At 35.0% G+C, this 14,261-nt stretch overlaps 1 protein-coding gene across 1 annotated transcript; it reads right to left on the reverse strand.

Moving 5' to 3' along the window:
* Positions 1-1,357: 1,357 nt before the first annotated feature.
* LOC138703688 (neuromedin-B receptor-like) lies at positions 1,358-13,901 on the reverse strand. The gene is made up of 2 exons (XM_069831790.1): positions 11,957-13,901; positions 1,358-5,171 (listed from the first exon to the last, which is right to left on the reverse strand). The coding sequence occupies exon 2, from the start codon at positions 5,169-5,171 to the stop codon at positions 3,474-3,476; it is 1,698 nt and encodes a 565-aa protein (XP_069687891.1). The 5' UTR covers positions 11,957-13,901; the 3' UTR covers positions 1,358-3,473.
* Between the last annotated feature and the right edge of the window lie 360 nt (positions 13,902-14,261).

Below are 14,261 nucleotides of genomic sequence, written 5' to 3' on the forward strand. Positions count from 1 at the left end.
GCAAAGCTGACAGAAGTGCTCATTTGTTACTGTCGATGTTTTTAATATTTTCTTCTTTGGCATTTTTTTTTTCTGAGAAAGCATCAAATAGAACAGCCTTGGTGTTCATACTAAATATGACAATTTATTTTTTTTTACATGATGCGCAATCAGAAATTTTTTATCTTCCTTCAGTGGATATTGTGACCAAACTTCCCCACCTTCTCAAAGAAAAGGTTTAAACCTAAGGGACACTAAGGAATGTTTTCAAAATGTAATTTGAAGGATACGCCCTTGGATAATAAATTAATTTAATTGGAAAGCCTAATATTGTTTTCTGTCAAGAAAATTGAGAATTATTTTAAACCTTTAAACTTGGCAACATTATCACTGTTCTTATTACATTAAATTTAAAGGCAAAACCTATCATTAATAATAATTAGAAAACAGTAAATTGTTTGTATTTTTTAATTGTAATTATTTAATTGAAACATTTTTTTTTCTAAGTTACTTTAGACTTCAAATATACTGTTGTTAATAATAAGTTATAAAAGCATATACAAAAAATAAATTAATAAATTTAAAAACTGTCCCTAGGTACAACAGCTTTCCCTATCAATAACAAGCTGACAAATGTACAGACCCAGTAACAAAATTTGAGCAACCCGAATTTTCCGAGTTCCAGCTATAACGTGCTGTGCATGCTCATGGCTTACTCAGCCTGCGCAGTGTGTTACAGCTGGAACTTGGAAAATTTTGTTTTTACAAATTCTTTATGAAACATCTGTAAATTGTAAATAGTGCATTACATGAGCCTGTAATAGTAAAAATTATTGTGCGAGTACTTCATGAAATAGGCCACTGATCTGATCATATATTATAATCGTATTCATTTGTTCTCACAAGTAATAAATAAACAATATTGTCATGCCACACACACTTTCTCAATATAATTCCTATGTCTTCCGTAAATATTCAGTTATTTTTCTTTTATCATGTAGTGAATGTTATTACTACGGTATTTGTAGTTTATTTTATTGAATTATTGTTCAAAATGCATGCATTTATAAAATATTACATCCAGTCAAATCAGATTATCAATTTTATTTTTTGAATTACAAAAAGTATTATCTATAATCCCAAAAGTAAGACATTGGAAGTCAATGTTGTAACATAACTTGCACAATTTAAGTAAACATGTGCAATTGGTTTAGCACACATTAGATAGGTAGGTAGATAGATAGATAGATAGATAGATAGATAGATAGATAGATAGATAGATAGATAGATAGATAGATAGATAGATAGGTAGGTAGGTAGGTAGGTAGGTAGGTAGGTAGGTAGGTAGGTAGGTAGGTAGGTAGGTAGGTAGGTAGATAGATAGATAGATAGATAGATAGATAGATAGATAGATAGATAGATAGATAGATAGATAGATAGATAGATAGATAGATAGATAGATAGATAGAACTTTTATTGTCGAAGGCATAGACATGGTCAAATATATAAATTACATTAAATTAAAAATATGTCATAAATAAAATACATTATTCATTTCACGGGCCCATGTGTGTATCCTCTAGATTGTAGGGACACAAATTTATTACTGTAATTTCATTTTTATATAATTCTTTGATTTGGGAGTATTTTTTGTAAATTTGATGTTCTCGGGCAAACTATTGTAGATTTTGATACCAAAGACAATATAGGTTCTGCTAATATTTGTAAGATGGTGTACTGGAATAGTTAAACTATTTTTGTTACCAGTATCATAAGTATGAAAGTTACTATTTTGGTGAAAATCAGACAGATTTTTATAAATTAGTTGTAAAACATTAAATATATATATATACCATAAACAGTGATAATATTATACTGTAAAAAATATTCCCTGCAAGAGGTCCTACTGTCAACGCCCGCTATGCACCTGACAATACGCTTTTGAGCCATAAATATATCATTCAGCATGGTTCCAGATCCCCAAAAACAAATGCCATATGAAAGCCTTGACTCGACGTGTGCAAAATAAAAAGACATTAATACATCATGATTTATTATCGTCCTCAAAATTCTGATTTGATAACAAATATTGTTGAGTTTAGAAATTAAACTTTTGCAATGCGGTCTCCAAGACAAACAATCGTCAAATGTAACACCCAAAAACTTAGTAGTTTCCCATTTACTTAAGTATTGATCTTGAATAGAAATATTAATATCCTTCTGATTTTTCTTTTGAGAATTGTGAAAATGAATATATCCAGTCTTACTTACATTTAAGTAAAGCAGATTGCTATCAAACCATGTTTTGAGATCTTTTAACAGCTCACAACAGGTTGTCTCTAAATCCAGTTCATTTCCATCTTTTACAATGACAGAAGTATCATCAGCATACATACACATAAAATAATTTCTTACATACATGGGTAAATCCTTTACATGTAAAAGAAACAATACAGGGCCCAAAACAGAGCCCTGAGGAACACCCACATCAATATATACATTCTTGGATCTATATTTATGTGTATAATTATTTATTTTATGATCCACCTATTGATATCTGTTATGAAGATAAGAGGCAAACCATTTTAATACTATCCTACGAATACCGTATCTTTCAAGTTTAGCCAGAAGAAGGTTATGATTCACACAATCAAAAGCTCTGCTAAGATCGCAAAAAATTCCAATAGGAGGCTTACCATTTTCAAGAGCAGACAGAATTTAATTGAATGCGCTGTAGATTGCAGTACCTGTGGACTTTGAGGTCTGAAACCGTGCTGATTATTGACTAAAACATTAAAACAATCCAGGTACTTGAGTAGTCTATCGAGCATGCAATATTCAAAAACCTTAGAAATGGTATTACCAATTGCAATGGGTCTATAATTTTCCACTTTCAATTTATCAGATTTTTTAAATACTGGAATAACTTTATTAAGTTTTAATTCAGTTGGAAATATGCCTGAACAGAAAGACATGTTAATAAGATATGTAAGTGGTTTAATTATAAACCCACTACTTGTAATAATTAACATTGCAAGCTTACTGCAAAAGTTCATATACCGGTATTACATTTCTGTGGTTTGAGTTATGGACATTTTGCAATAAGCCGGCGATGTTTGCATACATGCTAGAATTATTTCTAATAACTTTATATTTATGAAAATACATATTAGCAGTATACGTGTGATAAAATAATATTAAAATAAATATTAATTGTTTAGTGTGAGGTTCTGAACAGTTTGCTTCCTTTTAATTCTAAACATTACTTAAAATCCGCCAAATAGTTTAGGAAAAATTGCTGTATATAGACAGACAGCATGTACAGCACTATTTTTCCGGTAGGAGTACTGAAAAGGTATTATTTCCACGAAATTTTCGAAATGAATTTTTTGCAGTAGGCTATCACAATACCGGTATTCTTTATAGATACTTTTTATAGGCCTAATGATAAACCTTTGAAAATTTTTCTGCAATGGTATTTTAAATGAACGGCCTCACAATTGTGTGTTTTTTGTTTCGTGTTTGCACGGAATGTCTTGCCCTTCACGTTTGATTACACTTTTCACCTCTTTCTGCCTTCCCAAGCAACAGACCATCTGAACATGTTGTCTGAACTTGCCACTAGTGGCGCATAAGGCTACAGGATTAAAGCAGCAATTTACAAAAATTAAACAATAAAATATTACCTTTGTTAGAGTGTATGACAAAGAGTTGATATCTCTCTCCAACAAAGCATTAATTGTCATACAGCAATAATAAGGTAGAGTAGAGAAAGCAAAGATAATTGGGATTAACATGATGAAAGTTCTGCATCTTGAGAGTACTTTCATATGATATTCCTTCTGCAGGTCAGGCAATTCACCTGGAATCTGCAGAGCTCTGAATTTCAAATGCCCAACAGTTTTCCAGTACAATATAGCGATGGCTAGTGCAGGCAAGATGGAGTAGATGAAGGCGTCCAGTGTGAGCAGAGACTTCGCGACTGCGGAGTGAGTCTCGGGATTCGTTCTGTAGCAGTCACTCCGGTATACGCAGGAGTTGAGAGAGTGTGGGATGGCGAAGATTACAGCGAATATCCAGACTGTGGATATCACTATCAGACTGTTACGCCTCGTGGATTGTCGAAGGATGAAAGCCATCTCCACAGACTGGTTCAGAGTGGTGGAGAAGCGCTGTAAGCCCAACGCCACAGTGGAGAAGGCACTGAGCCCAAAGCACACAAATCTGCACGGTATTATAATATATACAGACACGGGATTTGCCAACCAGAATAGGGTGGACTCGAACAGATAGTGCACAGGGAGGTTTACGATGAGGGACAGTGTGTCTGCTATGGCGAGGTTCAGGATCATCATGTTTCGACACTTACGAAAGGCTGCAAAGCGAAAAAATATGAAAATGATTAAGCCATTTTCTAAGATCCCTACAATGAATATTGCAGTATAAACGCAGGGTTGCACATAGTCTATAATCATTTGAACAGTGTACTGCTTCATCAACAAATCCAAATCTTCACGTATCGCTGTCAGAATTGATTCCCAGTGCTTGGTATTGAACAAGTCCTCAATCCAACTGCTGCCAGTAACTTCTGCGAGGTTATTCGATTTTAAAAATTGCTCCGTCTCAGATACGTTTTGGATGAATATCTCCATCCTGCTCACAAGCTCCCGCACAGTGCCGGTCACTGAATCCAGGTTAGAGGCGCTGTCATTCGCCATACGCACAGAGTCCTCGTTCAGTCGATGCAAGTCAAGAAAACTGCTGTATAATTCTACAACATATTTAAACTTAAGTAACTCATTTTCTGTGTTGCTTAGTTGTTGTTGCCATGACTTCTTATGGAGGACACCCGAAGGTTCTAAAGCTGACGAATAGTTTGTATGGTGGCGTATGTAATTTGTAAGATTTCGTTCATCTAGAGTACGACGTAAATTTCCAATTCCGTGGGCAAAATCCTTCCTCAATTGTATATAATACTCGACAGTCGTGATTATGTCCTGAGCTAGTGACAGATTTCTACTGATGAAGAATTCTGAATACGTTGATTTCGCTGTTTCAAGTGTTTGCTGGAGCCTCTTGTCCACTTTTATTAACTTGTACAGGTTTTTGACAACATCGTAGTTCTCCGTGATATTTGCACAAGTGCAGAGCTTCAACATGGCAAGAAGAAGAAGACACGGGCACAGCCTCATCTGCAACAGTTTAACGTTACCATTAATGTTACACAAGTATAAGTTATATAAAATAACTTTGTGCTCGGTTGAGGCGAAATTGACTGACCTGAAAGAAAGGAAGAGTGAGTGAGTGAACTGTACACACTGCCTGATTGATCGACTGACGGACAGGTCGATAGTCCAGTCTGATTTCACCATCTTATTAACCGAACTATGTAGAACTAATTTGAACTACGTACCTGATTGACTGGAATATCTGACTTACTGGACTGATTGAATAATCCGACATACCGAACCGACTGATTTTAAAACATAAGAAAACAATAGATTCTAACTGTGCACATGTAACTTGCACCAACAAGTGGTATGAGAATATAGAGTATTGAGCGTTAAGCCAACAGTTTTAGATAGAATGTTGAAAGGGTGGAAGATTCGTTCTAAAACAGATCTGATCTTTCACGCATCCCCAAAACTAACTATATTATTATCTTGGTGACGTAATCATGCGACCTACTGTATCAGTACACAAATATTTCAGTACTACTGTAGAAAGCGTTCGCCAGGAAACTGGTTTGTCAGATAAATGCTGTAATTACTACCAATGAAATAACTACATTAGAACAGCGTACTGGTACGTATGTATATTACGTAGAAATTGCATAAAATTATCTTGCTGTATTTCTACGAAAATATTCTGTTTTCGACAACCATCAGATTCAACAATCACAATTTAGTGGAAAAAACGAGAGAAACCGGAAAAGGCGCATAGATCTCGTTCTATCTAAAAAAAAACTCGATGACATAGACTGCAGGCTAGAATAGTCTGCCACGAAATCGCTGGTGTATCCAAGATGTTAGCTTGAAAAGCGATGAACTTGGGACAACAAAGTGATATTTTTACAGGAAAATAACTATTAAATTTAAAATCCTTTAAGAGTTGTTATGTTAACCTGTGGCTAGTCACCAGGGGCAGGCAGGTATTTACGGAGATTTTATATTGATGTCGGCGGAGATTGTTGGATATTGATTTGTACTCTTGGCGAAGATTAATGGAAATTTTGGAAAATACAATTATTTTGGAATTTGAGTATTAGCCAGTATGAATATTACTTTCCAAATAACATTAAAAGGTTCGTTGGATTCTGATAAAGGTGCGGTATGGCCAGTAGACAATATTTGTTGGATTTAGACTGTATTTAACACACGTTCACTAAAAAAAGGCTTGCAGCTCTAACGAAAGTAAGTTTATCTCAAATGATTTTATTTACCAGAAATCGAACTTATGACCGTCGTTTTTAGCCAGAATTGTACCACTTGAACGCAACAGTGCACAGTGGTCCAAAGTGACTTTTCGAACTTCACATTAGAAGCACAAAATTACCTTAATAATGGTCCTCAGTATTCACGCTAATAAGATCAAAGAATACTTCAATGGTTCTGGGCAAAAGTGTCGCAAATGCTTCCTGATTAATAAATTCTGCATTTTGTAAGTGATTTTTGATCATTGTGTCTGACTTAATCACGCAAAGTAAAAGGCTATGTATGTAAACTTTTTGTCGATGTGTTGTGATCTTTACGCATAGGGAACCATTACAATTTTCAGTGTTTTGTGTTTTTAAGTACCGCTGATAATAAATCCATTTTGTATTGCTCGTGTTTTGTGATTAAAAAAAAAAACAAAAATACTATTTTAGAATTTTAAAGAAATGCGCAGAAGTGAGGCTTATATATGTATATTGGTAGATAATTATATATTTCTAAGTTTGACACTGAAGGTTTGCTGCGAACTGTGACCTCTAAATCACATCCATGCGCCTGGTCCGTCAATGCATTATGTCGCGCGATAAGCATTTGCAGCAATTTATGGTTGATTAGGCTTACTTGAAGACTGAGGAGTGATTTATTGCAAGTATTTGTATAATATAGTTTGTAAACATCAATTTATATGTTCGTTGCGAAGAAATTAAAGAAAAGTCATGAGACTCTTGTGCAACATGAATAATATGTTGTGCAATACATGTGAACTAAATTTGGACAGCCATAGCTCAAAGTCACTAGAATGTGGCTTTTTCCTTTAATACCATCAGCAAACCATATTATTTCTTTGTAAATATTCAGAATGATTACAAGAAGAAACTGAGTTACCGCTTACAGACATTCCTTCTACAACTTTTTCTTCTGGAAATCGTTGCCGTACTTTGAAAGAATTTGAATATTTAAGTGAGAGGAGGAAAATACGGGTGCTGTGTACCTTTCATACAGCGAAACTATGAAAAGAAATGACTACAGTAACATTTCCTAGACGTAAAAATGTTAATTATGGCTGAAGTAAAGAAAACAAGCTACGAAAGTCATAGAAGAGGAACAAAAAGTGTTATCAATGATAGTGCGTACATGAAATTTATCAAAATATCACCCACAGTACCGTACATATGGTCTATAATTGTGCAGGCTGTTCAGTTATTTTACCCGTTGGAAAGTTACTAGAAGAGACCATTGAGTCCAGAAACAAAAATGTGAGAAAATTTCGAAAAAGTTTTATTCAAAGAATTTCAAGACGATACACAAGTCGGCCTGGTTGGCGGAGTTGGTATACCGCTGGCCTTCTATGCCCGAAGTTGGCATTTAAGTGTGCGACGCTGATATAATCTCGGCAGTTGCGAGCGTCGTTAAATAAAACATAACATTTTTTAACAATACACAATTTAGACCTCGTTAGTAGGTTTATGTTGACTTCTGACCGATTAATTTCTAGTTTAAAAGAACTGCCAAAAGAAAATAAAAATTAATTATCTTCGGAAGTGCTTGCTTGGTCTTTTGGTAATATTCGAAGAAGAGACAAACACAACGAATTGGAAACATCAGCTTGCGAGGCGAGTGACAGAATGGAGATCTTTAGTTTATCACATAAGAATATTTTGTCTTTCTTTTTTTAAATCCGAATTACTCTGGATGTTTTTTGTTGCGAGCTTCAAACAGTTCTCTGTCCGCATTTACAACAATGAAGCTACTCAGTGCATCCAATGGAAATATCCAACACCACAAAATGTGTAGCCTACTTTATTTCTGCTTAGCTATAGACTTCGTAACAAACCCAGATAGCTATTCTAATATAATTTAGCATAAAAAAGTAATGGAACTTACAAGTATACGAGTTCATAGAAGTATTAAATGGCACGTAATATTTTGGTTACCTGCACAAAACTACGAAAATATGAACATGTTATTTACACTATTAGGTGAAAGAATGTACCCACCCAGAAAAATGCAATCCTTAATTTTATTGATTTCGGAATATGTGCAGGTAACTGCACATAATTTTAAAAATATTATGGACTTCTAGATTACATATGTAACTTTTCAACCCCTGTATAAGATATATTACTTTAATGTACCGAAGTACAGATGATATTTCCATGCAGATATTCTGCGTCATCATACGATGAAAGAGTAATGGAACGGAGAAAAATTCTCTCCGGAGCCGGGATTTGGAACCCGGGTTTTCAGCTCTATGTGCTGATGCTTTATCTGTAGCTTATCAATATTGGCTTCATGTACAGAAATAGGATACGTGAAATATTCCAAGGAAATGCATATTGATGGAACAAACAAACCACGCACTAAACAATACTGTTAGTCATTTCAGGAACTGCAATTTACGTCATAACCGAGAATAAATGTCAAGACAGACCGCAAAACACCGGCAAGGAAAGATAAAATACTGACATATTATTTTGAGTACCCAACATGCCTTACACTTTGTACTGTGTAATGTTGAAATCAATTTGATATAGCATATTAAGGAAGTAACTTATTTTATCATAACCATCATTATTCTTCTTCAGTAACTTTGTTTCTCTTATTCTGGCATACTCTTGGGCTACTTCTACCCTTGGTAAACCCGTAAACCTTGCTGAGGCTACAACTTCACCTTAACAATCTATACTAATAATAAATCTGTAACCGAAATTTTTCTGATAATTTTCGCTTTTCCAAAATTGGTGTTAACATATATAATTAACCACCATGAAACCGAAAATCGCTTTTTTGAAAATTTTATTCGTATATCTCTATGTATGTTTACCTTTACATGCGATAAAGGCTGAACCGATTTATATGAAAATTGGAATATAAAGAGAACTAAGTTCGCTGTGACTTATATTTTAAGCTATATGGCATTCAAAATAACTCACTTTATTAAAAGGGGAGTTATAAGGGGGCCTGAATTAAGTAAGTCGAAATCCTTATTGATTTTCATGAAAAATGTTACATAACAAAAGTTTCTTTAAAAATGATTTCCGATAAGTTTTATTCTATGCAAAATTTTGATAGGACTGATATTTAAAGACATAGGCTACATTAGTTTTAAGATGACAATGCTTTTTATGCGTTGCCACCTCAGATTATACGAGTAATAAAGATAAAACAAATGACTGCATTTATTTCAAGCGGTCTTGGACAACAATCGGTAAAGAGAGAATGTTTGTATGTGTGTATGAGGCAATCTTAGGAAACTAATCGATCTGGATAGTTCTTTAATCATTGGAAATGTAGTTCCTTCGTATGGACACAGGCTTTATGTGACTACAGAAGCTCCAGAGTGACTCGAGGACAGGGCACAATGCAGATAAGGCTGATTAAAACAGAAGACTTGATGTACTGTCGAAAACTAACGATGAGTGAGCGATATGTAGTTAAATTTAATGCTATTAGAAGGTAATACAATTGTATGTCTGCTTTGCGTTGCGTTTATTGATGAACCAATGATAGTCAGGGGTGGAATAATTTTACAAATATATTGTACACGCGACACATGCATATTAAGTATTAATTATTCAGTAAGATAACGGTACATATTTTTGTTGCTTAATTACATATTTGGGTGAGGTACGGTAATGTATACGGTATTTAAACTTTATTTGGTTCATGTAAAATATTACTTTTTACTAGATTTTATTTCTTTTATCCATGGAATATAATCGTATTTTTACGAATGTTGTCGTAAAAGACAAGTAGGCCTATTTCACCTGGATTAAAAAAGAAATTAAGTAAAAAGTAGTATTTCTAACTTGGAGCTGATAATTTTCTAGATTATCCGAGTCATTTTACAAATTGCCATGAAATGGCGTTCTTTTGCTCATTATGTACCCACATTTGTTTCCTATGGTTTTAAAATAATTTTTATGTACCATCTTAACTTCATGTTTTTATTTACGCAAACAAAGATGCGCAATGAGGCCAACAAAAACTTACCTTCGTACACAATCCACGATATATTCATATTGATTTGGAGTGGTTTGTTAAGGAATGTATTCAAGACTAATTTAGAAATATGTTAAACGAATTACTCTTGCACCAAAAACGGATGCTCCCTGGACCAAATAGTCGATTTCAATTATGTAATTACTTCATAGTTCCACCTGGTATTGTATAACGTTATAACTGAGATATCTTTTGTTAATTATTTTTACTAAAAAATCAGGCCATAACAAGCAGAGTATATAAGATCTCGCGCGCAGAGGAGTGGAGTTCGAGGTTTGGGGTGGCCTACACACCATAAATCGTGCTGAAGATGTTGTTTTGCTAATATTATTCAATATGAAGCGTTGTGATCACATCGTGTCTGTAGAGTAGTGTGTTATAATTCTGATTTAAGTGCGCTGTGGTGTGAGAGGATATCTTACTTTATTATGTAGGTTGGACTTTAATAAATGTCTCCCATTTTGTAAGTTCTATATACTAGAGAACATTCGCCTACATAATGCAGATCGACCGGGCGACGCGCGACCGACACGAAGGCCATGCAGCACGCATATGTTCGGCAGTTTTATTGTTACTGAATTTGCCTGGAATATAAGAGATGGTCGACCTGGTTGGCGAGTTGGTATAGCGCTGGCCTTCTATGCCCGAGGTTGCGGGTTCGATCCCGGGCCAGGTCGATGGTATTTAAGTGTGCTTACATGCGACAAGCTCATGTCAGTAGATTTACTGGCATGTAAAAGAACTCCTGCGGGACAAAATTCCGGCACATCCGGCGACGCTGATATAACCTCTGAGTTGCGAGCGTCGTTAAATAAAACATAACATTTATAAGAGGTGTTGAAAATGATGACCTTCTACTGCAACACATCTTTGATATCTTTAAAGGATTTTAATGGCTTCATATGCTGTGGTTTTAGAGACACCAATTTTTTGCCCGAGATGACGGAGATATTTTTATGAGGTGTGATCCAATCTTTCTCATATTTCATCCAGTTTTTCCTCAGTGAGTAAACAACGTGGTGTTTTGCTGCTTTTATTCAATATTGATCCGTTTTCTTTAAAATGTTTAACGAGGTTACGTTGACATTTGAAACAGTAACATTAGACAATTTTCTTGCAAATCTTTTTACCTTTCCGCAATCACTCTTTTCCGATAAGTCTCTACCATAAAAGTCCTTTGCTTTAATGTAAATTTTAAATTTCTGTGGTACTATGATTGCTCCATCAGTCTTTGGAACAGAATACTGTATATGAAATTCGCTATATTCCTCCCGTTGTGTTCACCCAATCACTTATATATTTTCATTATCTATCTATAATTTGTTCAGAATTTTAATGCATTCAACATTAAATACTGGTAAGAGATCTCAGTGTCGACTAGATTGTGTTCAGTATGACCACATGGGCCGCCGTGTATGTCAGTAAAAAATTTAGTGAAATGCGGATGCAGTGTGACCAACCTGTCCGACCGACTGAATGCCTAAATTTGTGTAGGCTACATAGTTTCACACACACACACACACACACACACGTCGTCTTACCTTGTTTAACAATCTGAACGTCAGTTGAAGTTGTAGTTCACGAAGTAGCTACAGTGTATCACTATTGCTGAGAGTTGATGTGCAGTCGAAGTAGCAAATCTGTTGCTGACGTGATCACTCCAGTGACGGTATTAGCTCAGGATGTTTCTCAAGCTCAACTAGGATGCGGTTAGGACTGACGCTGCTAAGTAATGCGTAGGTACACATAGTGCATCCTCCTCCTTTTGTTAATAATCTGGACTGATATTAAGAGTGACGGACACTATTCGGCTGGTGTAGTTAGGTTCAGAACCATAACTTTACTGTCTTCATAATGCCGATCATCAACTATTGTGGAATGATGCAAGGTGTAGGTATCCTCATAGTTTGCCGCATTGAGCCTGGAAAGTTGTGTTCCATGGGAAGAAACTGGTTGTAAGTGTTGCCAATCTGACAATTTTTAACATATTCTGAATAACCATTATTCACAGACTATTTTAGTTTTATAACTATTATTATTATTATTATTATTATTATTATTATTATTATTATTGAACTATAAAATTGCCTTTTTGTATAGTCGATTAGAATCTCAGTCGAATACAAAGCAGCAATATTAAGACACTTTCCAGCTGGCCAATAATTACATGTTGACGGTCCTGTCGTTTGAATCAAATAAGCACACAATTCGTTGTTGTGAACAGATTGGATATCAGAGGGAATGTATTGTCAATGATTTTCAGTTTAATATTCAACCATTATATTCATATTTATGCATAATAATATATTATATTAAACCAAAAAAAAAACAAATTGTTTCAAATGTACTCGTATATTGTGGTTAAACATTTACTTTGTAGTGATGTATCATTACGCGGTCTTTTGGGGGATACTATGAAAAATGCTAATAACATCATTACTACTGCTGCTGCCGCTGCTACCACTACCACTACCACCACCACCACCACCACCACCACTACCACCACCACCACTACATATTGGAATAATGAATACCTGTAATATCGATCGAGCTATGTAACATGGATTTTCCCATCAGTGGCTTTAACTGTCTCTTATAAATTTCAATAGTCATATGGGTGTTGGTATTCTAATGCAGTGGTATTCAATCACACGTCCCACTGATTACGTATATAAAAATGCTGACATTTATTTTATTATACTTGTTGATAATTATAGCATATTTTGAATATTTATTAATAATAGTTCGCATACATTAAAAAAGTTATGTTAAAGTTACACACGATTTTTATAAAAAATTTCATATAATATAAACATAAATTTTTTGGCTTATCTTGTACTTACGTCTAGTTTTGGTGCAAGTTTCAACCAAACGAATTTATTATAGACCTTAAAACTTATTTATTGCTTAAGCAAAATTTCTCCTTTAACTCTACAATGCGCAGCAAGTACGGGGTTAATCAAGTCCGTGAAACATTTTAAAGTTTAATCAAAAATTAAGTACGCGACGGATCATGGTAATTGTTGTGCCAAATGCCATGATTTAGCCTATCGCTAGGTGGTGGTAGCAAATCCTTACTATGATAATACCGGACAGCTAGCAGTTCTGCGCAGGCGCTGCTACACAGAAACCCGCGAAGCAAGCTGTAATCTATTATAATGTAGATTGTTGCTGGACTAGTAAATAGTGCTGTGTTAAAATGGCAGGGTGTATAGTGCTGTTATAATTACAGCATTACAAACAAGTGTGGCAACGTTAAAAAATTTGCTGTTCAGGGTGAAATGTAAATTCGCCAGCATAAAGCTAAAATGAAACTGAAAATCACTAGGAAATCCGCTATCCACGAATTATAAGATATTCGAGCTAGATCAATGTCGCAATTCGCTAGATTTGGGGGAAATTCCGCTTTTCTGGCAACACTGGCGACAACTAAGCTGAAGATAATTGAAGACCTCCCTCAAAGAAGGTTGTATATCATATACTTTATCATATGATATACAACCTTCTTTGAGGGAGGTCTTCAATTATCTGTAGCAACCCCGTGTTCACTTGTTTTGTAGCGCCGAAAAGGCCAGTGATGCATTCAGTTTCTATTGGTTGTTCCGAGAGCGTAGAAGGCATTTCCGAAAGGAACAGTCAGAAGTCAGTTCTTTCCTTGCGGCTAGCTCAGTCTGAGGACAGAATTCCAGCGTCCTCGCTGTCTCATTTACTGAGGAATTATTACGCAATGTATAGTTATGCTGATGTTAGAATTTCAACAAGCTATACAAGGGCTCTTGAATTGGACGTAGCCTATAAGCACAAAGAAAGTTCGTATGACATAACCTGTACAGAATACGAATATTG

The sequence above is a fragment of the Periplaneta americana genome, chromosome 7, assembly GCF_040183065.1.
Source record: "Periplaneta americana isolate PAMFEO1 chromosome 7, P.americana_PAMFEO1_priV1, whole genome shotgun sequence".
NCBI lineage: Eukaryota > Metazoa > Arthropoda > Insecta > Blattodea > Blattidae > Periplaneta > Periplaneta americana.